The 27867-nt window shown below is 39.9% G+C and overlaps 1 protein-coding gene across 1 annotated transcript; it reads left to right on the forward strand.

The window, feature by feature from the left end:
• Nucleotides 1–120: 120 nt before the first annotated feature.
• On the forward strand, nt 121–27867 carry LOC118419633 (AP-4 complex subunit mu-1-like). Its single transcript, XM_035826115.1, has 15 exons — nt 121–308; nt 939–1024; nt 1625–1731; nt 3956–4052; nt 4765–4860; nt 8385–8456; nt 8888–8950; nt 9488–9554; nt 12877–12930; nt 19370–19476; nt 23122–23213; nt 25964–26011; nt 26358–26408; nt 26620–26737; nt 27260–27867. The coding sequence occupies exons 1-15, from the start codon at nt 251–253 to the stop codon at nt 27452–27454; spliced, it is 1311 nt and encodes a 436-aa protein (XP_035682008.1). The 5' UTR covers nt 121–250; the 3' UTR covers nt 27455–27867.

A 27867-nucleotide genomic window follows, 5' to 3' on the forward strand; every position in this document is an offset into this window, starting at 1 on the left:
ACTTGAAATAAATTTCGCTACAATTTATTTTACCTTTCTACATATTTACCCCAGGACACATGGAAATCTAATATCATCCACCCTCCGCACCTTGGGATAAATGCAGTGTCGTCGTAAATAACGACATGAGACGTGTGCCGAATTACGGCAGCAACATGGCTGCCTCCAGGACAGAAGTCGAAGTTTTGTCGTCTGCGTCCGTCTTTAAGTTTGTTTTTAATACATAGATATGTAATGAGTGCAGTTTAAAATGATCTCACAGTTTGTCATCCTATCTCAGCACGGGGACATCTTACTGTTCAAGGACTGTATCCTCGCCATATATAGATTTTAGCTTAGATATTGTTTGGGACCGTTGGGTTGGGGAGGGGGGCATATATCAACTCTGCTGAGGTTCTCCTATCTTTGACTTAACATTGAGCCAATGTTATGAGCATAGAACATGTAACGTTAACTATATTGCATTTGCATGATCAAAGAGAAGCTATAGATTACATGCTTAGTATTCCAAGCTTTTGACGAACTATGCCAGATGGTATTTAGATTTCAGGTTAAATGATTTTCTATCGTATGTTGATTCCTGTTTTCAGACAGTTGTGTCCAATTTGGTCACGTACTTAAAAGTTTGTCTTCTTTGGTACAGTAGAATTGCACATCCCATTTGCCAGCGTACTTCATGCAATTATCTAGGTGGTGCAATAATACAGAGTTTATCCAGCTGGACCACACCGATTCCGTGCAACAGAAGTTTGCGGTAATCCGTTGTGCAATTAACTGGCTTCTACTGTACTAGAATTTGAAGGCCAATGAACACCTCTCCTCCTCTTAATATAGAAAATGTTCGCATTTCTCTTTCACTTTGTAATACAGTTAACGTTACTTACAAAAATGCATCTAAAAGGCTCTTAAGACGACTTCTTGACAACTATTACTATCAGACAGAGGTGATGTAGGGAAGGAGTCCCCGGAGCTGTTCCTGCAGAAAATAAGGGACTTATCAGGTGGACTGGCACCTCCGACATTTGTAAGTCATCCAGTCTTGTAGACATATTTCAAAAACTGTGCGTGACATGTCTTTTGTATTTACTGTCATTAATCATTGTTATTCACTTCTTCCGACTAGTAGCAATGTTTCTTAATTAGGGAGTGTTCGCACGTTGGATTTGTAATCTGACTGCCCGGGTTCGGCGCGGGTTTGAATCCCAGGAGTCGGGATGTTGTTTCTTTCTGTTCTACTCGCTCCTCTGGTTGTTTCACTAAGTTCACAAAGGATGACAGTTTTGTTTTGTTCTTGTTGCAGCATCATGATCATGAATGAGAGCAAGATGTATGTAGTATATGATAAATGCCGGAGCAAATTACTTTCCGCGCCTGGCGCCTGGCCCTTGCCGGTCATGTGATGCGTCACGACAAGATGGCCGGAAGGGGTCTTCTCTGGCGGCCTGACGACAAGAGAACACGTGGCCGACCATCCCTGACCCTTGAGAGGGTGATTGAGGAAGATGTTGGCCTCCAAGATGGAAACCTCCTCTCTGTCATGCGAGACAGAGTCGTCTGGAGGGATTTCATAGTGTCACCAGACGGATGACTGAACTGAACTGACCGTTTTTTGTTCCTGTTGCAGCATCATGATGGCATCCACTACATCCACGTCAAACACAGCAGCCTGTGCTTCATGGCCACCACCAGGAGTAACGTCTCACCGTTCATGGTTATTGAACTCATCAATAGGTAACCATTATGAAGAAACCATCGTCCTACGCTGGGACATCCAATGGTGAAACTGCCTGTCTGGACATACCCTGCTTTCTCAACCGTCACCCTTAGTTCTCGATTGATCGCCCTGCTTATAAATATTAATGAGCTCACCTTTATATATGCGAGATCCCTTTTGAAAACTGAAAGGCCTATTCTCTGATTGGCTGATGGCTGGTACAAATGTATGTGGCGATGCCCACAGGAACGAAGAGTGGCGGTTGAGAAAGCAGGGTACATCCAGACAGGCGGTTTCACCATTGGATGTCCCTGCGTAGGAGGATGGAATAAACGTATGCAGTGCTGGGTCTGCCTAAACACCTCAAACAACCTCAAACGACTCTAATATGCAGTTTACATGGGCAACTACCTTGTGTGGCACTCTGGACACATTGTGCATTTATGAATTAAAACAAAGGCAGCTATAAGTCAGAATTATTTACCAGCTATTTAGAGTTAGTCACTGCTGGTTTCGAGATCAAAGGAATTTAAGGCTGGAAAATACTTAGTTTTTAAGTATAAGTTGACAATGCTTAAACAATGCATAAACAATGACAATGCATAAACAATGTTTCCAGAGTGCCATACAGGGTTGTTGCCCAATGTATACTAGATATTAGAGCCGTTTGAGATCATTTGAGGTGTTTAGGCAGACTGTGCAGGGATTGTCTGATTACTGTGAAGGAAAACCTGGAATCAGGATCAGTGAAATTGTAACCATTGCTTGTCACAACCGGTACAATGGCCTAGTGGGTAGAGTGTTCGCTGAGACTTCATTCGGTAGGTCATGAGTTCGTTCCCTGTCTGAGTCATATCAAAAAGGTACATGCTGCTTTCTCTGCTTAGCACTCAGCACTAATGAGGAAGAGTATGGGAGTTAAACACACATCACTACCAGCAGACCAGCCCCCTGCTGTAGTGTCTTGCACAAATGTGTGGCCCAAGGGCTACTCGAAATGGAGATAGGCACCACCCCTAAGGATCTGTTACAGACGTATGGGCAACTCTAATGTCTTTTAATTATCAGTCTTAAGAGGGACTCCATCGAAACGAGGAGAAGGGCATAAAAGGATCAACTATGAACAAAAGATTAAGACACAATGACGTAAGACAACGTTGAATACAGAAACTGTCCGTACCACGTACCACATCTGCCAAGATGTACGGGCAACAAATTCTGTCTTATACTGCACATGCTGTGCCCTGTACCCTAATGTAGCTCTGTACCTGTAAACATGTACCTACCAGCAGGGTAGCTTGTAATTGCCTGGTGGGAAATGCATCTTTGGGGAATATCATTCCATAAGGCCACAGCAAGTAAATTTTATGGATGACATCCGCGCGCTCATTAATTTTCGCCTGATTTCAGAAAAAAAACAAGATTTCCTTTTCTTCTTCAGAGATGGTCAACATGACGACAAAGTACCAAAATGGGAAAGTATGTTGTGTTGTAGCAGGTAATGATTGTACTTGTAGAGGTGACACTAGCCAGGTAGCCATGACTGTAGTTATAGAAGTGAAACCAGCTGGATAGTTGTAAAAGTGGCACCACTATGGAAGTCATGAGTGTAGTGGTCATCTTGGTAAGTGATACCAGTCTACTACACTAGCGTCACTTTTGCTACACTAGTTCACGTCTTGAATACAGGAATGAATGGTTTGTTGTCAGTGCTACCTTGTTTTGTCACTTCAACTCTTGTTTTAACATTTATGGTGTCTATTTTGGAAATCTCGCCATCTTGTTTTTTTTTACCTATCTTGTTTTTTTTTTGCCCTATCTCATTATTTTTGCAGTCTGCAGAGGATGTCATCCATAAAATTTACTTGCTGTGGCCTAATATTCATTCAGAGTATTTTTATGTACATATATTTCAATCTACGTCGATGTAGGTTAGACATCCAGGTAATAAGATACGCCAAAATGTAGTTACTCAAGCAGCTGGATATGGTTTTGGACCTTGTATTCCACCCTTTTTTTTTGCATGATTTATAGTTAGAATAAACCTGTTCTTCAACTAGATCTCTTTTACATATCAATTCAAAGCTAGGATATATAAACCCTCTCCAACAAGATCTCTTTAGTGTCACTGACAAAAACTACTGGATAGCAGTTGAAATGTCTGACTGTTTCCAAAACCATATCCAGTTGCTTGAGTAACTGCTTTTTGGCGTACATTTCAATCTGTTTCCTACTTTTCAGAGTGGCAAGCCTGTGTAAGGATTATTGTGGAGTCCTGTCAGAGGAGGCCATCAGACTTAACTTCCCACTGGTGTATGAGATACTAGATGAAGTCATTGTAAGTATGTAATAATGAATGGTTTATTGATATCACAAACAACACATCGCTCTTGCAGTCCTAGGAGTGAATTGTGGTGAACATTTACATATTGTACATGGATACAATTATCATACGCACTACTAGTTCTACCCAGTATGAAGGGTTGAGGTTCATTGCTGAATTGGAAATTGGAGCTTCATTGCACATAACAAAAACTTATGTTCAGAGAAAATTATTGGCATAGAATAGACTTAATGAGAATAAACATAAAGAAAAGATATTTATCTTATTTATTTATTGATCTTATAGGGTGGTCCCTTCAGTCTAGCAGACTGATTTCCAAGGGAGCCCTGTGACAATCAACATAAACAATAATCATACAACATAAAAAATGTAAATAATCGAACATAGGAGTAATAAAGTATGTATTAGCTCAACATAACTGAAAACTAACAGTTCAAAATCATTAACGATACATAATTTTTCATGATAAGAGGAAATCAAGAAAATCATGCATTCTACTGAAATGAAATGAAATAGAATTTGTAAGTAAGAAATGAATACACAAGTATTTCTTCAACTAACAAAGATAATGGCATTACATTTACATGATGAGTAAACCAGTTTATACCACAAGCTTCCTTTAGACTCAAACTAGGACGTTTTATTATGAACAAAGTATAGGGAATAAAATTGGAAACTTTTTTCGTTGTGTTTTTTATTTCTGTAGGACTTTGGCTACCCGCAAGGCACATCCACAGACATGCTGAAGGCATACATGGAGAACAGTCCTGTACTGGTGAGGGAGGGCACCACGCCAGGCTTGGTCAGTTCTGCCAGTTCTTACCTCCGTGCAATAAGCGGTATTGTTTTTAGTGTGTCTGTTTGTGTGTGTGTGCTTCCATTCTCTAGGCATGTTACTTATTGTTAGGGACACCAAATGCAACAGGAAGTTTTTGTTTTTAAAAAATTTGATATCAAGAGTCATCAAAAATCCTGTCTTGAATTATTTCCTGTTACACTGTAAATGCAGAAACTTTTGCTGTGGTTTTACGTTTCCGTTTTTTGCGGTGGCTTCACCGCATCAGTACCTAAACTTCACCAAACTAAAATGTATTTACAGTTTATGTTTCTGTTGCCTCATGCCTGCTACTGAGAACATTAGACAGATTCAGTGAGTAATTGAATAATAAATAAAACGAAATTCATAAAAAATTGTTTTATTATGAGATCTTCAATGAGGAGGTTCAGGTGTATATGGACTAAATGTGGTTGAGTATTTGACCAATTGTGAAGAAATATACTCATTGACCAAATAGGTGACAGTTTCTCCATGGGTGTCCATGCTAATTGGAACAATTTGTTGTCAGAAAATGAGTTCTCAGTGGAATGTTTTTGCCTCCAGAGTCATCTATATTCAGAGTAAGAGAAACCACACAGAAGGCCACACCAATTTTATTTGTTGTTTCTCGGATTTCCCGACCCTAATTTTTCTGATTTGAAAAAAAAAAAACTTTTCAAATTGATGGCCACACCTCGTGTTGACAAAATTTCACAGCGTCTCCTTTCGCAAATTGTTTAAAGGCCTCAAATTCCAGTAGCTGTACGTGCCTATTTTGAACGGTACATTTATAATTTTTCTTCAAACTATGGACTTGCTACCAGGGACCCCTTAAATTAACTGTAACTTGAGTAAGCCCCTTGATCTCTTCTACCCCTGACTTTTTGTCAAAGTGTAAAAAACCTTTTTTGATGTGACCGATCCAATGTTTTTCTGAAAAAATCTGAGAAACAACAAATAAAATTAGTGTGGCCTGAGACTCTCTAGGAGACATTGGACCTGTGTGGATATTGTTTCCTGAAAGCAGTGATACTAAAAGGCAGCCATAGCATTTTTGTGTTCAGTCATAGCAAATGTTATACTTTTCTCCTAAATCAGAAGAAATAAATTGGTAAATCCAAGGACAAAGAAGTTAAATTGGCTTGATCAATATTGATGCATATGCTTGTTTGGGATATGAAATTAGGAATATGTGGTGCAGCAAAGGCCACATTGTTTTTTTACACTATCATTGTCAGATTGTTCCAGCTTTCAGGAACGTTTTTATGGCCTGCTGTCCACAAATATACAAATATCCTGACTAAGAGTAAGACAGACAAAAGTATGATCCTGACATCCATCCACTGATGGCCCTGTACAGAGTAAATCCTGGTGGATATTGAAACCACTCAGCTCTGTGTTGCCATTGGCAGAAGTTTACATCAAGCTAGGCAGGAGGATACTGTAAATGCATTTAAGTTGGTGGAGATTTAATTTCGCCTTACCGGGAAAATGGACTTTTTGTGGTGGTTTTAATTTCACGGTGGTACATGTACCATGCACTGTAGTCTCTTATTGTCATGGAAAAATGTTGCCGGTGGTTTTAAATTCGCAGTGACGCGGCCGCCGCGAGAAACGCGAACATAAAACCACCGCAAAAGTTTCTGCATTTACAGTATTCTCTGTCCAAATCACTGCCAGACTTTCCTCTACTGTAGTAGGCTAATGGAGTACTTTGGAGTTGAATGTGATGCATTTTCAACTGTAGTTGAACTTTTTTTGACATTTTTGTTTTGAAAACAAGAAAGGTACTTAGTATACCCAATTTGTATACATCATCCGGGCGTGCAACCAGCACGCTTGGATGCTGATACCCAATTTACAAGCTCTGTGTGTGTGTGTGTGTGTGTATGTGTATGTGTATGAGTGTGTGTGTGTGTGTGTGGTGTGTGTGTGTGTGTGTGTGGTATGTGTGTGTGTGTGTGTGTGGTATGTGTGTATGAGTGTGTGTGTGTGGTGTATGCATATGATTGTGTGTGTGTGTGTGTATGAGTGTGTGTATGTGTTGTATGTGTGTATGAGTGTGTGTGTGTGTGTGTATGAGTGTGAGTGTGTGTGTGTGTGGTATGTGTGTATGAGTGTGTGTGTGTGGTGTGTGCGTAAGATTGTGTGTGTGTGTGTGTTTGTGTGTGTGTGGTGTGCGTATGTGTGTGTGTGTGTGGTATGTGTGTATGAGTGTGTGTGTGTGTGTGTGGTGTGTGTGTATGAGTGTGTGTGTGTGTGTGGTGTGTATGTGTCTGTCTGACTGTCTGTCTCTGTATGTATATATGCACAAATGCATGTGTGTGTCTCTTTGTATGAAAAAGATGATTCAAACAAGTATCAAAGAGTATCAAAGGTAGAAGCACTATTTGATGTATGTTTGAAATGGTCAGAAGATCCCCCTGCCTGTGACTATGAAGTGAGTCAGCTACAATCACTACACATGTAGCTGTGCGTTACTGTTTGTTGTGTTAAACCAATGCAGCAAGAAAGCTGTTCAATTTGTTGGAAAAGTGCAGGATAAATGGAATACGACTGTTGAGCCATAGACATGGTTTACAAAGTTAGATAAATGTCTGATTGTAGGTCTAACCATGAAACAGTCGCAATAAAAAGAATAAGTAATATGTACTTTCCCTCGGGTGATATTAGGGCCATATTGATGATATATGCAGGATCTTGCAGGATAAAAGCAGTAAAATCTGATGACTATGTCCTGTGCATCTATCTTTTTCCAAACATTGTCACATCTCAGCGGTCTCTGTTCTTGTTAGCTTACAATGTCATGCATCAACATTCCTTTAGTGAACTCAGCACAGCTTCTTTGCATGATAAAACCCATTAATGTTGCAAATGGGAGTTTCTGCTTACCTACCATTTAATGCAACTTCATGAGAGCAGTGTATGCTTTGGCTTACATCAATTACGTTCTACTTGTAATTGATGTATGGGAGAAATGCCATCCAAACATGTTTTCTACATTTCTGCAATGTCATGAATAGCCTTACTCAGTTACTGGAATGTAGTCTTCCTATATGTTATAGAAGATATTGTTCTTGCTGTACACATGAAACAGGGTCTGTCCTAATGCTAAAGATATCAGTAGCCCAGGGCCCCGGATATTGACATTTGAGCACTGGGAGGACCTTGCAAATGACAGATCCAGCTGGAGATGCACACTATCCAGGCAGCTAGAATCAGGAGAAACCAGACTGATGTGCATGGCAGAAGAATTTAAGTGGATCCTGCATAAAGAACTCTGCAACAGACCTGAGTCAGCTTACAGATGTGCCCTATGTGGCAGAGACTGTCATTCTCGTAAGGACTGTTTAGCCACAGTTGACGCTGTAGGGCTGATATCAATTGGGATTGTACCATGGTCAATATTGACTGAAGGAATGTCAGGTACATTTTGCACTCTTCCAACTGAGATTAGTCACTGCCTATGGAGACTCACACTAACAACACGTTGTTTCCTTTCCAACTAGTTTGGTGCTGAGAGAAGAATGGTTCCTTCCACTGCAGCCAACAAGTCTATCATGGGAACGGCCGTCAGTCAGGTGTGATTTCACCTTCTATCTGTTTGACACAGTTTTGACCCAGTTCTTCAATTGAAATATGGCCATTATACCATATTAGTAAGTGGCAAAGTTGTTTCGCTCTGTTTTTATAAGTAACAAATTTCCCGCAAGCGCCACACATCAATAAAGTACTAGTAACCAACTAGATAGGCTGGTATTTGCTTATGAGCGAATTCAGCATATTTCACTCCACCCACTTTCTTATGAAAAAATGGACTGTTTTTTAAAAATTGAATGTGAAAAAAATCATCCCCTGTGAGAATGGACTCTTTATAGTGTACATTTTATGTTGCAAAATTGCCCCAAATCCCTGTCCTTTGAACTCATTCAAGCTGAACTCATTGTTACCATCTAGGTTCACATAATAATGGATAAAATTGTATTTGAAAACAAGACTTTTTGCCATGCAGGGGAGGAAGAATGAGATATTTGTGGATGTGTTGGAGAGACTGACCGTCCTGATCAGTACCAGTGTAAGTAGAATGAATGAATGATATAATTACATCCATCATCGAATTGAATGTGCAATTGCATAACAGTGTTCTGTATTCGTAACCGAAATATTTACAACAACGTTTACACCGTTTTGGCGAGGGTCTGTCACCATCCCCAGGGCAATTAGCCTGGGTACCATCCGGATAGTAGTTCGCTCCTACTATGTATGTTTGCTTCTGCTATCCGTCTGGAGACGTGCGCATTCAAACCATTTGGTGGTGACGCCAGTTAATGAGCGAATCAAGGAATGCGTTCTAGAGCGCTCGTTCAATGACAAGCAGACGCAGGGCTTTTCCGGTGTTGGAACGCCTGTTCGAACGAGCACTTGAGAACCCATTCCATAATTCGCTCATATGTGGGGACCAATCATCGCGTGCTTCCAAAATTACAAAAATCAAAACAGGGAGTGGGAGAGTATGTTTTATGTACATAGGAGTGTATGAATGATGAGTCCAAATTTCTCAGCACATCCCAGGAATCTTTTTAACTAGACCTTTTTCCTGCTGCCCCCACAGGGAAGTGTGCTGCGTGCAGACATTGATGGCATCATACAGATGAAAAGCTTCCTGGTTGGCATTCCAGGTAATACTGTAAATGCAGAAACTTTTGCGGTGGTTTAATGTTCGCGGTTTTGTGTGGTTGCTACTTCGCCACGAACTTAAAGCCACTCACTCACTAACTCACTCAGCTCCGCTTGCTCCAGGGAGGATCGTAGTGCCATGGCACCCAGATCTCCAGGTTGTTCTGTCTCTGGTTACCTCCCAGGCTGTGGCGATGGAGAAGCCACCGTGAACAATTTTCCATAGCAGTAAGAGATTAAAGTGCATGGTGCTTCCGCAAACTTAAAACCAACGCGAAAACCAAGTCCTTTTTCCCGCTACCGAGAAATTAAATCCCCACAAACTTAAATGCATTTACAGTATGTAAAGAATGTTTGTAGTCGAAGCAATTAACTCTCAACTCTTGCTCTGTGTTGGGATAACTTTGCTCTATTATTAAGCAGTAGTCCTCAGCACTAGCCTGTGGCCAGGATTAGACGTGTGGTTAATTTCCTTGCCAGGATATTGGTGTAATGACAGCCAGGATGCACATTGAAGTGGCTGATCAATAGTGTGCAGAAAAAGGGCCACATCCGGCAGAGTAGGCAAAATTTGGGAAGGAAGTGATAAAGATGGCCTATATAAAAGAACATGAATTGCTGCATATCAGATTCACTAAAGTAATAAATATGCTATAATATCTTTTAACACAGTAGCTGCTACAGCAATTTTACCCGTTATAGCCACTGCTCCACACAGGAAAAACACATTGAACAATCTTGATAATGGTTTCTGATTTGTCAAGCTCGGAAAATGTGAGATAACAGACCAATGCACCCTTGTGCAGTATGGGTGCGTCAGTATGCTCACATTACCTCATTTACAAGTATTACTAACCATATAAAGCCACAGGCCTGCAAGATTTGTCAAGCACGGAATGGTTTCAAGCTCAGTATATAGTACAGTGGACTCATTCCTCAGATAACCGACAATATATAATACCAGGGCATTATGCACTGGAAAGGTATATAAGTGCGAGCTTCACAAACTTGAAACTGGTTTGACAGGCTGAATGAATATTCAGAAACTTGAACTATGCGGCTCCAGATGTCTTACTGAGGGATGACTGCGGTGTGATAGATGTCAGTTAGCTGAGGAATGAGTCCACTTTACTATATCAAATGGTTTCAAGCTCAGTTTGGAGACACATGGAGATGAGCTAAAATGTGAAGAGTCAAATGTTGCATTGGGAGTAAAATATTAATGTTTGACAGTCCAAACTGGCTCCCAGTAATTCCACAGAGGTTCCAGCCCTACCTTAGTGGTTGCCTAGGAGACCTTAAATCAGCCAGTGAAAGTGCAGTAATGGAATCTCTGCAGGTGGGATGGCATCACCTCATGTTTTTGTCACCCCATCTTAAGGTATTACCGGTAGCATGATTAAGTGCATGATTACTAATACATAACAGGAGCTGAAAGTAGTTGCAAGTGGTATAAGGAAAGATATTATTCACATGTTATTTGATGGGAAAATGTCAGTAAATGGGTGGATTGGTTTACAGTCACCATAGGTTTACAGTCACTATAGATTAATAGATTAGATTTAAGAGTAAGTTAGCTCCTGGATGAATCATAGTCTGTGTAACACAAACTCCGCTGTCAAGGGCTGTAACTGGCCCCTCCAGATGTTTGGCAGGCTGCTATAAGCGAGATTTAATCAGGCTAGATGTATCAATGGTGTACTTGGGCCACTTTTATTTAGAAACTCTGCCAAGACATTATCATGACTTTCGTCATGGTTTTCCTCAACTTCCTACAAAGATGAAAATGTTTAGAATCCCAAGAAACTTGCAAAATGACAAAGACGATGGAAAAAGTTTGTTGCTGACTATAACTCACTACCCTTTGGCAGTAATTTTATAATAAATGGTAATTCAGTTATGCACCAACCTGATGAAACTTCATGGACAATTTTCTACTGTTTGTGACAAGCAGTGGGCAATCAGATGTCCTGACCACTTGTTACCAAAGCAATGCTCCCTCTCGTATCAATCTTAATAATTTTTCTTCAAAGGGTGATGTGAGGGTAAGTTGTCTTGACCTGCTGAGGTTGGTAGAAACATCTGGTGTACGTATCTGTCTATTCAGCCATTGGATGCCAGGACCATCTGTTCATGTTATGTGTTCCTCATCATGACCATTCCTTTAAACTGAATGGTGATAAAAGCTACCCCCAGAGAGGAAGTTGTCTTGACCTGCCGAAGTTGGTAGAAACATCTGGTGAATGTCTCCTTACCCCAGCCATTGGATGTCAGGGCCATCTGTTGATTAATGTTACGTGGTACTCATTATGACCTTTAAACTAAATGGTGATACTAGCTACACTCCCAGATTCACAACTGTCAGGAAAACAATACATTTAACATGACCTCCATTTTGCCACAGCAATTCATTTTTTTTACTTTCCAGATCAAAGAATGATGCTGAAATTTTAAAAAGTACATGGGCAACTGAGGAGTAGATTAAAAAGAAATACACTAATACTCTATTAAGGGAGGGAGCGAGCGAGGGAGCGAGCGAGGGAGGGAGGGAGCAATAGAGCGAGGGAGCGAGGGAGTGAGGGAGAAAAAACGTAATACAGTATACATGGTTTCAATATTTCCATCGTTACCATAATGGATACCTGGAGTATGACTGTGAAGCATCGAAATTTGCAGCCGCTTTCCCTCTTTACCATTGGTTCTCAATAACAAGGTGATAAGTTCAGATGTTTGTACGTCATAGACAAGTGTTCTTATGCGTCGATGAAAGTTAGAGCAGTTACTCAAGCAACTGTATATGATTTTGGAAATGGTCAGATGTTTCAGATAGCATCCACTATCTTTTGTCTGTGACACTGAAGTGATCTGGAAGCAACTTGTCTTTTTTTATCAAAACGTATTAGGGTTTAGGACTTTAGGGTATAAAAAAGACAAGTTTCTTCCAGATCACTTCAGTGCCACTGACAAAAGATAGTGGATGCTATCTGAAATGTCTGGCTGGACCGTTTCCAAAATCATATCCAGTTGCTTGCGTAACTGCTTTTTGGCGTAAGTGTTCTTATGTTATGGGAGATTGATACAGCTTGAACGACCCGTCTAATGAATAGACTATAAGATGAATGGATGTTTGTTGTTGGGTACTCATTAACCTTCCTCCACAAGAGTAACATGCAGCATGCTCTTAAATCAAGTGATGGGTCAAGGGGCGCACCATTTGTCAAAGTGATGTAACTTTTGTGGATTTAACTAATATCAATCTAAGATATAAAGATTTAATAGAAAGCCCAGAGAATTTTATTTCTTATGATCTTTTGTCTTCCCCAGAAATCAAGATGGGACTAAGTGAAGATCTGACGGTGGGGAAAGAAGACAAAAGGGGTAGGTTTGTCAGCTTCCCATCCTGTATTGATATAAAGGGTGACTTTTCTTGAGTTGCCTGTTGTACATTTGTGACAAGTTGAGCTGATACGAACTTCTCATTGTCAACAGCCTTTGGATGCTTTATTATAGTCCATTAGCTGATATTACAATTGACAAGCTTTACAATTGTATTCAGATAATCTTCCTGAACATAGTGTAAAAATACGAACATAACACATAACGTTACTAGTACATATAGTTATTTACAATTCATCGTAGTTATTCACAGTTTGTCTAATCAAGTTGAATTTTTCATATGTCTAAGGAGCTCCTGCCTAAATCTTACCCTACTAGCAGATTGTACATTGTTTGGCAAATCATTCCATGTAGATATGGGTCTATATATGAAAGTCTTCTTCAGGGCATTAGTTCTCGGTTTCGGTAGTCTGTAAGTGTGCTTGCTGGCATGATGTGTCTTGTAACTTTGTTGCTGTGTGACAGGAGACAAGTGGTTGTAGAGAACTGCTGGTTCTCTCTGCCTCTTCAATATACTAGTAGTCTCTCCATTCCTTCCTTAACCCTCCACATTCATCAAACATGAGTAGTTGCCCCAGAAAGATAATCTCCCGGATAGTGCCCTAAGATGTAATAAGTCATGTTAAATCATGTGTGTGTTCCTGCCTCATGCATTAGCAAAATCAATCAATAAAGCCCTACATGATCCGCATTGCATGGTTAAACACTCAAACATGATTTAATTCTTTTATGGGATGTCTGAGAAACGGTTAGTACTGCCATGCACAGATGAACGAAAAGGCCTTGTGAACAAATAAAGTACATGTTTTTATACCATTTACTCACAGCCTCTCCTTCACCTTCACTTGACAACTGTCTATCTTTTTAGTTTTAATTTCCCCATGAATCTACCAGATCTCAATCAGGCACCATTCCATTATAATTTTGATTTCCTCCCCTATTTATTTTTATTGCTTAGTTATACACCCATTCCATTGTCATTTTGAAATACGATCACCTCACGTATAATATTATGTGTTATATGATGTGCAGGGGGCTTTTAACTAGGATTTTATTATAGAGTGTCAAAATTTCTTGGTGAGTTGCGGCAAGTGATATAGGCACAACTATTGTAGGGGGTCCAGGGGCATCCACCTCCATAGTGCAGATCAGAGTTTTTTGAGAATTTTAAGTTAAATTGGTGCATTCTAAGATATCCTGAAGGGCAAAATTACTGTCAGAGAGATCACAGTAGAAGGCTGTGACCACAAATGACCTCGTGGCATCCCTGGTCAATCAGAATTCCATGCTTGTCAGAGGATCTGCTCCCCAGTGCCTCCAATTTTTTGTTATTTTAAGAAAAGCTTGTCTAAATGACGCCTGGATGCATGCCTAAATAAGGGCCTGTTTCCATTGTAAATGAGGAAGTATTCTAACTTTGGTTAGTGAAAATTCTTATTTATTCTTTTCTTACTCAGATCCCTTCCCTTAAACAACAGAATTTTCAGCACCAAGGTCAAATAATGGTCTTTGAAAGTCAACAATCTTCTAAAGTTTTTTTTACACGAAAAATGCCCTGAACTGCCATGAAAGATTTATTTCAGAAATATGTATTCATGTTGTGATCTTTTGGAAACTGGACGTAATTCTAGCAAGACGCAAGAGTGGTAAGTGCGGTAATAGAAACATCCACTGTCTAGCATGTCATTAAAGTTAAGACAAGTTAGATGGCAAGATGTGCAGAAGCAATGACTCATCTTCACTTGTGGAAAGTCTCAGCATTTATCACTGTCAATTGTTTTGCAACAGGTCCTGCATTAAATGACCACATGTCCCGGAGACAGACTCCAAAATGCACTTGCCTGTCTCAATCTTTGAATCCTAAATATCTGCCAGAAGGGCCTGTCACATCCCTAGGTTCACACTGGTTCATATCTGTAGTCACTCATTCTCAGCCTCTCCATCACAGCATTACACTAACTACTAGGGCTGGGTACTGGTAGAAAGCTGTTCTTTCTCATTGGACCGGTCCAAACAAAACAGACCTGAAAAAAAGCGGTGGACCAGATGTTGGACCTATTGGAAAATGAACAGACTACATGATCAGGCATTCACATGTTTTGGGGCTTACCCTTCAAAGAGAATAACAAGGGTGAAGTAGAGTAGAATCTATATATAGTCATCTGTACAAAGTTTTACAGTCAATCGTACAGAGGCAGTTAGCCTTATAGGATTTTAAAATGCCTGAGGGAGTCAAATACTCCACAAAACAGATTTCTTTGTAGCAAAATGGACCATAGTTTTGCATTGAGTATTGTCCATTCACAGGTTTTCACATACTGAATCAGGTCCATCCTCTGGACCTGAACCGTACCTGGACCTGAATTTCTGTACCTGTATACCCACCCCTACAACTACACTAGTGGCAAAAGGCAGTTACTCAAGCAACTGGACATGATTTTGGAAACAGTCAGATGTTTCAGATTGCATCCACTATCTTTCGTCAATGACACTGAAGTGATCTGGTAGAAAGTGGTCTTTTATACCCTAAGTATGAATGCAAAAGAGCTAAGGACAATTTTGGATGTCCAATAGGAAACAAGGTAAGACAAAGTCAAGCTGAAGACATTTTCATTCCAATTAAAGGAAATAAAGGTAAGGTAAAGTCAACCTAAAGACAATTCAGACCGTTTCCATAACCATATCTAGTTGCTTGAGTAACTGCTTTTTGGCATATCTTATTACCTGGATGTCTAACCTTCATTGATGTAACTACACTAGCACTAGGCAGATTATTTTCCAGGGGCAGTTTGGCCACCAGAGGGTTTCCTTCCTCTGTCACTGTTAGGGGAGATGTAACTCTCCTGGCCAATTATCCACCCTACTTTTGCAGAATTTTACTTCAGTCTGTACCCCTATTGAAGGCCTAGTGGAAGCTAGGATATTTTGGTATGGAGAGTTTGTTACCTTTGCCAAAATTGATTTAGCACTCATCTTAAATCACCTTTTGGCCTTGAAAAAATTTTATGAATGAGTGAATGAAGAAAGTTCTGAGTAGTTCTGAATAGTCTGAGTACAAGTACTAGTTCTTGTGAAGTAAGAGCGAGTTATCTTTCAACATTCAACTACAAAGTCGAATGTATGCTAGTATGTACAGGTTCGACTTCTCGCTTCTTAAAACAGTCGTAAATGTAATGGCAGATGGTGCTTGAGATATATGGTTTATCTAATTGCAATAGAATGTAAATTTGAATTTTTCTATTCTATGCTCTGTATTTATGATTGGTTTTGCACTGTTGTCACACAACCTATCACTAATATTCCTGATCATGTACATGTAGTGGACTACTTTACAACTTATCTCTGACGGCAGGTTTTAGATTACCAAATGGAGTGTAGTCAGCTGCCAGCGATGGCTGTATCCTCTCCATCAGTTGTTGTTCCGGAGGTTTGATGTCCATTAGCCGCGACAGGGGGCTCCTGACCCTGTGGTTCCTCCATTACTCATCTTATACATTGCATTTATATTAAGGGTGGGTATTGGTACGGTGTACAGGTACAAAACCCTTTTTTCCTATTGGACCAGTCCAGAAAAAACGGACATGAAAAAAATTAGGTGGACTGTATGTTGGACCTATTGGTCATGCTTTAGTACACATATGAAGTATTTTTAATATGTCCATAAGTTTAGGTTGCTTTAACGGGTGTACATATAACTTGTAACAAGGAAAAAGTGCACTGTATTTGAAAAAAGAATAACGTTTTGTGCAAGACGTCCAAAATGTTCACAAGTAAGTCTGGTAACATGCATTGGCATAATACCGGTAGTAAGACTTATACCGGTAGATTAAAAATACTGGAACTTAAAGAGATCTACACATGCAACAATAGTTATTTCTGAGCTGTGCACACTTCAGACATCTAGGTGTCCAATACACCATTTACAAAGCATCGATAACAATGCATTCGAAGACAACAAGGCCAAAAGTTTTCAGTATCTTTTTCGGGGTAGGCAGCTGGTCATGGGACGAACACACTGTCACATTCATTGCCAAATTTATAGATCATAATTACACATGCTCACGGCACAAGACGAACATGATTCAACAACAATCTTGAATTTCTGTTGGTGACCTACAACTCATGTAAAAGTGTGAAGAACCGTTGCATAATAGCCCGGATCTACGACTGAATGGGCAAAATTGAACGTACGCAGCCATTTTCCCGCCATTTTTATATCTACGCTAGCAGTGAAGTGTTACGTCATAGCGGTTGTGACGGACAGAAGTTAAATGAAAATTCTTGACAGTATACGTCCGTTTTCTCATGACATTTTGTATGCTCATGCAGGTTTATGTTTTATGCATTTACTGACACTAAAGGAAGGAACATCAGAGGATGTATAAATGTACATAGCGGCAGTTAATTGTGCCGTGTTTCTTCCTACCGGTATTTTTTACCACCTCCCAACCACGCGCCCGTTCGCCGTGTAATTCCGCGGCGTGTTACAATTACAATATTACGCTTTTAGCAGGACAAGAGTGGCAGAAAAGTTACACAGAAGAAGTGGCAAGGGTTACCTATAACAGCAACATGTAACTGGAGAAAATGATGCGTTGACAATTTGTCAATTCAGTATGGCTAGAAAAATCGTCGTAAACGTACCGGTATTATGATAATAGATGTTATATTGAATTGCTAAAAACAACTGGGAAAAGTATTTTGTGTGTGTATCAAGATAAATTGGTACTGTATACAAGAAGAAGAACATTGTGCTACATCTATGTAAAAAAAAACCATAGAAAGAAACCATTAGTTTTGCAAATACAATCCATGATGGCTCACCAATGTGAAATGGGGCCTTGTGACATTGTACTCTGTGGCTGTTACAACCAACAAGCCATTTAGAATATTTTAATGGTTTTTCTGTGCCCTGTTGTCACATATTTGTGGTATCAGGTGTTTAGCAGTGACCCCCATTATATGGAGTGTTAGCTTGTAGCATTGGGAATCATAAAACCATCATGCCCAGCAGTCATTTGTGTATATTTGGTAATTATGAAACATTGAACCCTCCAAGGTAGAACCTTACTTTTTAGCTTGAAGCCTTAGTCCTTGCCATCTATGTTTGTGATCAATTCCATTGTCAAGAAGCTATTTAATTACGGCAGACATACGGTAGGGATGTGCTGAATTTACCATGTGTCCAAGAACATTGGGAAGATTTTTAGATATAGGACTTTTGTCACCAGCCAAGAATCTGAAGGATGTCATGTAGTAAGGTTGCCAGTGAATCTTCAGAAGATTCTAGTTTCAGCAGCTGCACTGCACAAGGATCTATGACATGTGCCGATTCTATACATGTACATGTAACATGTAACTTACATGTACTTTGTCTTGTTTTACTTATGGGATGTCATGTCTTCTAGCCACCTGTCTCACCTGTCTCACCTGTCTATGAAAGTTATTAGACCGAACTTTTGAACAGAGCATTATTTAACATTCAAAATGTATGGATGAACCATTGAGCTTGAAGAAAGCTTGAATCAAACAGAGTAACCAGGAAAACTTTTCAGGTCTCTACAGAGCCTAGATTTCATTAAATCATTGCATTTTCCATTCAAAATAGTAAAATTAGAGCAGGGAGGAATTTCTGTACCCCTAGTTGTCTTGTTGTCATAGTTGGACAAAGTGTATCTTTTTCTAGTAGAACTAGAAGGCAGGAAGGGCAATGTCAGTAATTTCTGGACATTTGTCCATCACTGGTTTTCAGCTCACCCTATGTTCGCTTTCTGTTCAAAGTTATAATTTGTTGTAAATTTCTGTTGTTATACTTTGTGTTGTTTTAATGTGAACTCCAGGAAGACTAGTGTATGGAGATCTAAATAAACCAAACCAAACTGAACCAAACCTTAAGAACTTTCCAGTCACATGTTTGTCAGCTGGCTACCACACCTTACTTCTTGATCCATCCCTGCCCACGCTAATCCCCAAGACCCAACTTGTTTATATATATTCTACATAGGAAGAGATATTCCCAAGTGATTAAGGCCTATAATTGTTATAGCAATTAGCGCTACGTTTTCAGTCACTCACCAAATGATTCACTAGGCTGCACACATGGTAGATAATTTCCTTTATTAAACACTAAGCCGTTCCTAGCCGTAAATCACGAACAGTTTTTCATTCCTGTTGCCTGCAGGTTATCACAGTCATGCTCACGTCGATGAGTGTAGCTTTCACGAGAGCGTGGACTTGTCTGAGTTCGGACAGAGCAGGGTGCTGACAAATCATGAACAATGTTTTTTCCTGTTGCCCACAGGTTATCACAGTCATGCTCACGTCGATGAGTGTAGCTTTCACGAGAGCATGGATTTGTCTGAGTTTGGACAGAGCAGGGTGCTGACAAATCATGAACAATGTTTTTTCCTGTTGCCCACAGGTTATCACAGCCATGCTCACGTCGATGAGTGTAGCTTTCACGAGAGCGTGGACTTGTCTGAGTTTGGACAGAGCAGGGTGCTGACTATCCACCCGCCGCAGGGAGAGGTAAAACAGGTTCCACTTCATCCGTAAATAACCAGGTTGACAATTATTCATATAGTAAGATTCTTTGGGCACAACCAAGGAATACTTACTTCCAACGGTTCGATGTCTATCAGACACCATCATCAGGGTAGAATGATTGGAAACTACTTCTTGCTGCTATTTATACCCGGTGTAGATGGCAATGCAGCAGCAAGAATATAAATAGCAGCAAGAAGTAGTTTCCAGTCATTCTACCCCGATGATGGTGTCTGATAGACATCGAAACATTGGAAGCAAGTACTCCCTGGTTGTTCCCAAATAACCTTACTATATGAGGCTCCACTTTAAGTTTGGAAGTCCACTTTTCCCATTTTGACAAGTGCTAATATTTTCAATATAAAAGCACTTGGTGCAAAGTCTTGACATGTGATTGACAAGTATGATGTACAGTAACTTGTAAAATATGATAACATTGTATAATCTTAACTTTCATGAATATTCATTTTGAAACTTTTCTGCAGGAAGAAATTTCTGCAGTAGAAATGTAAATTCCTGCAGGAAGAATATTTTCTGTAGGAATTTCTGCAGGATTAACCTCATTATTAGCAATGGTAGTAGGTTATTAAGTTCTTTTATGCATTTTATGTTGTTTTAAAACTGTTAAACCAAGCCAATTTTATTAGATATCTATCAGACCACTATTCCGGTCAGTGACACTCCACCAGTGGATTATGAATGGAATTCTTGTCGTGGTTTGATGATCCTAGGAAACATGTTGAAAACTAGACCTGGTGAAATGCTATTTCCTGCATTGTGAGAGAAATTTTGCTGGTAGACTCAGCTTGTTCAATGCCATCTGTTTTGGTGAAAAACTCCATAGCGGTTTCAGCAAACATAGGACTGAATGGGCAAAATTAAATGCTGGTTAGAACCCTGCACTCCACCAACATAGCTACACGAGACAAGTGGAGCTTGCACTCAACCAAGCGAAAGCACATCCAACTGGTTCAGTATTTCATCTGTCAAAGACAAATGATTATACATCCATCATTACATTCAGCATGTGTTTCGGGACAGGTAGATAGTAGACTACATACCAGGGTTCAAGCCAGCTTGGGATGTCCTCTGTGACGGACAAAAATTGACATGTAAAGATATTAATTTAACCAAGCTGAGTCTAACAGCAAAATGTGCCTTTCAAAATAAAGGAAATAGTCTTTCAGAGGGTCTAGATTTCATGCTTCCCGGACCCCTTTGGATTGTCACGCTTTTGATAGAATTTCCATTCAAAATCCAGGGGACAGAAAAAAATTCAGGCTGGGTAGAACGTTAACACTGCTACATACTTATGTGTGTTAACGAACCGTCATCCAGTGATTGAAGGAAAGCCTGCAATGGGAAATGAAGCAAGCCAGGGTTGATATAAATCAGATACTATCTAATCAGCACTTCACATTGGACAAGCTATAATTGTCTATTAGATTACACAAATGGGTGATTAGAGACAAACACTAATAAAAGTCAATCAGAAGAGCTTTGCTGCTAATGATGTGACACTTAACATGTGCTATCATTAGCTACTAATTAGTTTTTTGAAATTAAATGATAGGATTTTGTTATCAATTTCAACATATGTCCCTGCTTGATATGTGTATCCGATTGGCAGGGAGTTTCATGCCATACGCAGTACATCTTCTGAGTCAATATGGCTGTCTCATTAATATTGATGACGCTGTAGCTACAAGACACCGTTCAGTTGATCATCTATGAGAAGTTGTTGTGGGAAGCAACATAGATGTAGGTTTCAAGGAACCTTCTTCAATGCAGTTCTGACTGGTTCATATTGTACTGCAGGACAGGTGTTGCTGCCCAAAGTTCAGATGCAGTCACAAAATGGCACTGTCAGAATTGCCCTGAAGAAGATGACACACAGTCACCGAAACGTTGGTGAGAAAAAAGCAATGTTTGTGCAAAAGGAGTCTCTTTATTCAGTACTGTTAATAATACCTGTACGTATGTGGCTTTGTACAAAAAAGTCCCTAACTACACGCTCTAAAAACAAAACGTTTTCCACAGACAGTGGTGACGTAAATCATGACGTAAGTAATATCTTTGCAAATCATGCTTCAGCTCCAGGGCCAAGAGAGATACGCTTTTTTTAGCAAAACAGCTGTCATCAGTTGTTGCTATCAGTCACAGCGTTCATCCCTGTATCATGGTCTGTCTAGTAGTGTTCTCTGTTTGACAGAAAAGAATGTAAGGAAGATGAAGTAATGAAATCCAAGCGTTCCTAATAGCACACTGCACATTTGCGAAAAATTGCATATGTTCATCATTAGCCTTAATCCATAGAACGTTTTGCTCAAAGCCATGTCATCTGAATGATTGCTATTAGATTAGCCTTAGGTACCAAAAACAGAGTTTTCTTTGTTGACAAAGTAATTTTTTATCAGGTTGCAATTTTCTTTATTTTTGTGAGATGGTTGTAAGTCAGAGCATTAATATGTAAGTCTTTTGATTATCCTTCACCATCATTCAGCTTGCAGGGCTTGAAATAACACCTGTATTAGCACATGCAGGTTACTGCAGGTAAAATTAGAACTGTGCAGGTATTTCTGGTGTCTACCCGCACCTAACCTGTTCTGGTCCATGGAATGGGTTTTTACTAACTGCATTGACTGTTACCACCTATGTAGTATAAAAGTAATAATGGCAATGGTTTCTGAACTGATTTTAGTTAGATCATTACAATTCTAAGTGATGCGGGTATGCAGGAAAAGGTCTTTCGAGCCCTGGCTTGGCTTCAGTATATCTATAATTGCTTGTTCACCAAAAAGCAACTGGATATGGTTTTGGAAATGGTCAGATGTTTCAACAACTATCCATTGGTTTTTGTCAGTTACACTGAAGAGATCTTGTTGGTGAGGGTTTATATATCCTAGCTGCGATAGATCTCTCACATATCAATTCACAGCAATGATATATTATATTATATATTATTAAACCCTCTCGAACAAGATCTCTTCAGTGTCACTGACGAAAACTACTGGATAGTAGTTGAAACGTCTGACCGTTTTGAAAACCATATCCAACTACTTTTTTGCGTATCTTATTACCTGAATGTCTAACCTACATGTAAATGAAAATGAAATAATTACAGTCTGCGCAGTTTATTTTGTTCCAAAGGTACTTAAACAAGAGCTAAAAGACATAATGATAATCTCCAAGCAGATCCTAGTAGTATCAAAAGCTGCCAGAGGAGTGAGGCTAGGCCGGCTTAGGAGTGTGTTTCGATGGCAAATGGACACCTCTTGGCTGACTACACTCCTTGGCCAGTTTGGTACTATCTTAATGCCATTGTAGGATCTGCTTGGAGATTACATAATGAAGTTATAGGACCTGGTCTTAAAAACATGTAGAACTTGTCTGTTGTTTGTTCAGTTTCCATTGATAAAGTACCAGGCATCAGGAGACCTGCCTTCCCTGCTGCAACTTCGTCAGAGCTTCTACATTTTGTAACTGGAGTTCTGCTTCTCACCACTATATGTAAGCTGCAGAACTCCAGTTAGAAGCACTGGCAAAGGTGTCTGAGAGATATCAAAACGTAAGCAATGTAAGTACCTGGTTGTGTAAAGATAATTCTCTTATATCCTGTTGTTTGTACAGTTTCCGTTGATGAAGTACCAGGCATCAGGAGATCTGCCTTCCCTGCTGCCCTTCAGACTCTTCCCAACAGTCAACGACCAGGACAGCTCAAGGTCAGGCCCATTCCACTTACAAACCATTAACCTCCCAGCTCTGGTCTCAATCAAACACTGTCAAACCCCGCTAAATACTTCTCAAGGGAAATTTGGACCTGTGCAGGTATTTCTGATGTCTACCTGCACCTAACCTGCACTGGGCCATGTACTAGTACTGGGTTTTATACATGTATACAAAATGTAAATGTCTTAGCTGCATTGACTGTTAATTACAACTTATAAAATATAAAAGAAAAATAGCAATTGTTCCTGAACAATTCAAGTATGATCCATATTTCCTTACTTCCATACTTCCAAAATTTGCCTGGTGCAGGTAATTTTCAATGTTACCTGCACCAGTGCAGGTATGCAGAAAAAAGTATTTCAAGTCCTGACTAACAAACCATTAACCTTCCAGCTCCGGTCTCAATCAAACACTGGCAAACCTCTCCTTAATACTTCTCAAGGGAAATACGTGCAGCTGCGTCAAAGGCTCAATAAGCCACAAAGTGCCCCTCGCTACTGTGGGTGAGGACGATAAAGGTTTAAGAGAGAGAAAGAGAAATATTGCCATTGACATTAAAACTCTTGCAGCACATGTACAAAAGGTTGAATTGTCGTTTTTTACAGTCAGTATTTCAACCTCTAACCAAGGAGGTTTTGATAAAACTTGACATTGCTCTAACTTGACATAGTGAAAAAGATTGAGTGACAAAATAACATCTAATTGTTTACAATAATTGATTAGTTATTACACAGAGAAACATTCACTACTGTACACAAATTACCCGTCCTGGTTCAGGAGCTCTACATGGTACGGTAATGCGCTGTTAGTGAAACGAGAAGTTCTACACCGGAAGTGAGAGAATTTGTCATTGTTTCTTAAGTCAGTAGTTACCTATTATGAGTAACCCCTCATCTAGTTGGAAGCCAATTACTGAATTTTTCAGAGTTGACGAGAATTCGTTTGGCCGGAATAGCTTCTCTATAATTCAGATTTGACTGATGAAGGGAATTGGTGTGGCAAAACAGCGCTGATGGAGTAGCTCGAAGATACAATTTGTCACGTATGACATCCTCGTAGGTCATCATACCTATTTTTGGGTTTTACAGTTATTTTTTTGGGTTTTACAGTTATCTTTTTGGGTTTTACAGTTATCTTTTGAGCTTTTCCATCCTGAGGTAGCCTTTTGGTGCTGAAATAGAAGTATTCATCATCGGATTTGGCAGCAAGAAGTGATTGAATCACATAAGAGTCCTTCTAACCCGAGTCTACATGTTGAAGAATTAAGCAGCATGCCATTTATATATAGCAGTTCCCAATAAAGTTGTTTTCTGTAAGATTTCGTTTTTATGAATGGCAGTATCAAAATGCAGGTTCACCACTACTATGGAGGTTGTTGTGAGCACTTTGGAACTGATTTGGAAGATCTGCAGCATTCATCACTAGCCTGGGTACTAGGTGTGGGTACCGGTACATTGTACCGGTACAAAACTGTTTATTCTTGTTGGACCAGTCCGGAAAAAAACGATTAGAAAATAAACAGATTTATATATGTTGGCAGGCATTCACGCATTTTGGTTCCAAGAAAATAGAAAGAGTGAAGCAGGGCTCTAGCCAGCGACCGTTTTTCCATCAATTGACGGAAATTTGCTGCGTCTGACGGAAAAATTTTACCACCAATCCGTCAACCTTGACGGACAAAAATCCTTGGTGGAAGCTACAGGCGGCTTGGGGACGCCATCCACGGCCGTAAAAGCCACACTCTGTTTGTTTTGCTATTGTTATTATTGTTGACAATGTGTGTCGGTGCCCTTTTGCATATGATAATCTCATTAAAACCCGTTTTTCAAGGTCTCAGTTCAGTCCTTCTAATTAATTTTCGCGGTTTTCGCGACGATTGTATTATTGGCTGACGGAAAAAATTTCGAGCTGGCTAAAGCCCTGGAGTGAAGTAAAGGAGAGTCCATGTTAACTTCGACCAAGTTTGACTATCGATAGGATTTTAGATGTGGAAGTCACTGAACAGAATTATTGTTTTGTGTATTGCCCACTCACATGTTTTCATGGACAGTCAGGTCCAGGTGCAGGTTATCCTGATCTGCTGGACCTGGACCGTACCTGGACCTGAATTTTCTGTACCGGTACCCACCCCTACTGGGTACTGTTGTTTTACTGCTACTGGCGATCCTATACCAGCAACCTCAACAAAAAAAGAGGAAGCCAGCATCGGAGCGTAGGCAGTAAATTGGATGGCACCCAGGGTAGTTTATTACTAGTGAATGACATAAAGAAAAAATCGTCTGACTCATCTAATGTTAACGTACAAAAGGAACTTATTTCCTACCTTAACTATGTAGCCTTGTGCCCAAATGCACATCTGCCTGCATTCCCAAATGAACTAATAATGCCACCTACTTCTTAGTTGCCAAACTGCATGCCTTTCCTTCACTCAAGTGGCATTACTTCAGATTGTCATTGGAAGCAACTAAGTTAAGCATTGTACAGAGACCCCACAAAGCTTTGATCTCTTTGAGCAAGGACATTATATAGAAGCTTTGAGCAACAAACTGATGGTTTGAATTTTCAAATGAAATTCAACCTTTCTTTTACCTTTTTGAATTTAATTTCTGAAGAACGATCCACAATATTTCTTCTTCACAGTTTGTGCAGTAGATGAGATTTGTCCATTGGTAACATGTACATATTAGAAGCAATTTTTTGCGACTTATTATATTTAGTACTTGACATGTTCCGTTCTGTACAGGGACATGGAGCTGGTGCTGAAACTTCGCTGTGATGTCCCTTCTACGAGGTCAGCGATCTCTAAATCATTCTCCCATCATTGTTTCATGTCTTGGAATATCAGCTTGTGATTTAGCCTGGGTACCAGACTGCTGTGCTATAGTCGCTAATCTCTTCGGCCCATGAAAGATCTTCCCCGCTGCCAGACATAGCACGTGGGCCTTGATTAGAAAACGGTTGCCAATTACCTCTGGGTGCTAATAGATATCAGGTTTGTGACCTTCCAAGGCATAAGGGCTTAGCAGGAAAGAACGAGGGTCTGGTATATCCTGGCTACTTGTGATTGTGTGTATCATATATTGTCGGTATCTGTATCATAAGGTAACTGACATTGTACCTTTTGTCTGTTCCTGTAGTCATGCCGTCAATGTGATGGTCAGAGTTCCCGTTCCAAAAGCAACAACCAGGTAAATACGTACTAAAAACAGTGTCTGTTTCTTTGTTTCGCACTGAAAAGAAGAAAAATAAATACATGACAATGAATTATAAAAGAACATAACAGTGCAGGGGAGGCCAAAAGCTCCTGCTTATGAGAAGGCCTCCCTTTACAAACGTGTGTCTGATTCTGAAGTTGGCAGATTTGTCTGACCGATTTTCATGAACCTCTACTATTGACAGCGTGTCACAACAGCTGAGTGGCCCAGGTCAAAGTGTAGAGTTCAAGGCACAGGAGCACCTGGTGGTCTGGAGCATCAAGAAGTTCCCAGGTGCCACAGAGCTCACAGCCAGATTTAAGGTCAGTTTCAATTTATTTATTTATCCAGGAAAGTACACATGTCATCGCCTACTGGCGTTTTTCAATGCCTCCTGGGGGGCCGGGAAGACCCCAACATAGAATAACACAACATTACAACAACTGGTCAAAATGAAATCAAAGGTCAACTTAAATAACTTAATGTTCATTTCCTAAGTCGTCAACTATTTACAATACAAACAACTCAAGATAACTTAATATAATAATAGTAATAAGGTCAGTGTTGCAGCTCTGCATTGTTGCCTTTCATCATCACATTGACATGTAGTTGTTATGTTAGTGAGAGGCAGAAAAATTTGTTGTGAGTTATCTTTTATACAAACGGACTATCAAATTAAATCAAATCAAATCAAATCAACCAACCAAGCTGTATTGTTTGGGACATTTGAAATTTGGCTTCAATAGTCCAACTAAGTGTATTCTACTAGGGTTTGTTGTAGCTGTGCCAGAGTAAAATACATTCTGAGTTACATTTACTCTTTTTCCTACCATCCATTTCTACAGCTGGCAGTTGCAAACAGAACTCCATCCTCCAGGTTGGAGTTAGGTCCAGTCAGCCTCAACTTTGAGCTGCCCATGTACATCTGCTCCCGCCTGCAGATTCGGTTCTTGAGATTGTTTGACCATGAACAGTCCTACGTTCCTTATCGATGGGTGCGCTACGTCACTCATTCAGACTCGTATGTAATAAGAATATGAAAAGATTCTGAGCTACTGTAATTTACTTGTTCAAACTTTCACTGGCTGAGAAAATTTAACTTGTTCTTCGGAACTAAATGTTCATGGTGAACAAATTATTTATCATCACCAAGATAAACTACTTGTTATCGGTAATGCTAAGTTCATGTTACGGTGAAAACTGACGTACATTGAACAAATCAGGAATTACAGTATCATGGCTGAGAAATGCTTCAGTCAAAAGTCAAAACTTCCCCCAGTTGTTGCAGTAGGCACTTCACAACGTCAATGATTTCGTATTGTCATAAGTATGGTTTAATGCTGACTTGGGTAATTTTCTCAGGGACATTTTGCCATGAGTTTGAGGATATTTTTGATGATCATATTGCCTAGTCCACAGTCATATGTCCAACGGTACAAGAATGAAGTCTACT

Source organism: Branchiostoma floridae, chromosome 1 (genome assembly GCF_000003815.2).
Source record: "Branchiostoma floridae strain S238N-H82 chromosome 1, Bfl_VNyyK, whole genome shotgun sequence".
NCBI classification, from domain to species: Eukaryota; Metazoa; Chordata; class Leptocardii; order Amphioxiformes; family Branchiostomatidae; genus Branchiostoma; species Branchiostoma floridae.

Bases quoted from the DNA above. Each gene is read 5' to 3' on its own strand.
- LOC118419633 (XM_035826115.1), top strand. From the start codon at position 251: ATGATCTCACAGTTTGTCATCCTATCTCAGCACGGGGACATCTTACTG. The intron at 8,951-9,487 runs GTAAGTAGAATG...CTGCCCCCACAG, and splicing joins CCGTCCTGATCAGTACCAGT to GGAAGTGTGCTGCGTGCAGA. The intron at 23,214-25,963 runs GTCAGGCCCATT...CGTTCTGTACAG, and splicing joins AACGACCAGGACAGCTCAAG to GGACATGGAGCTGGTGCTGA.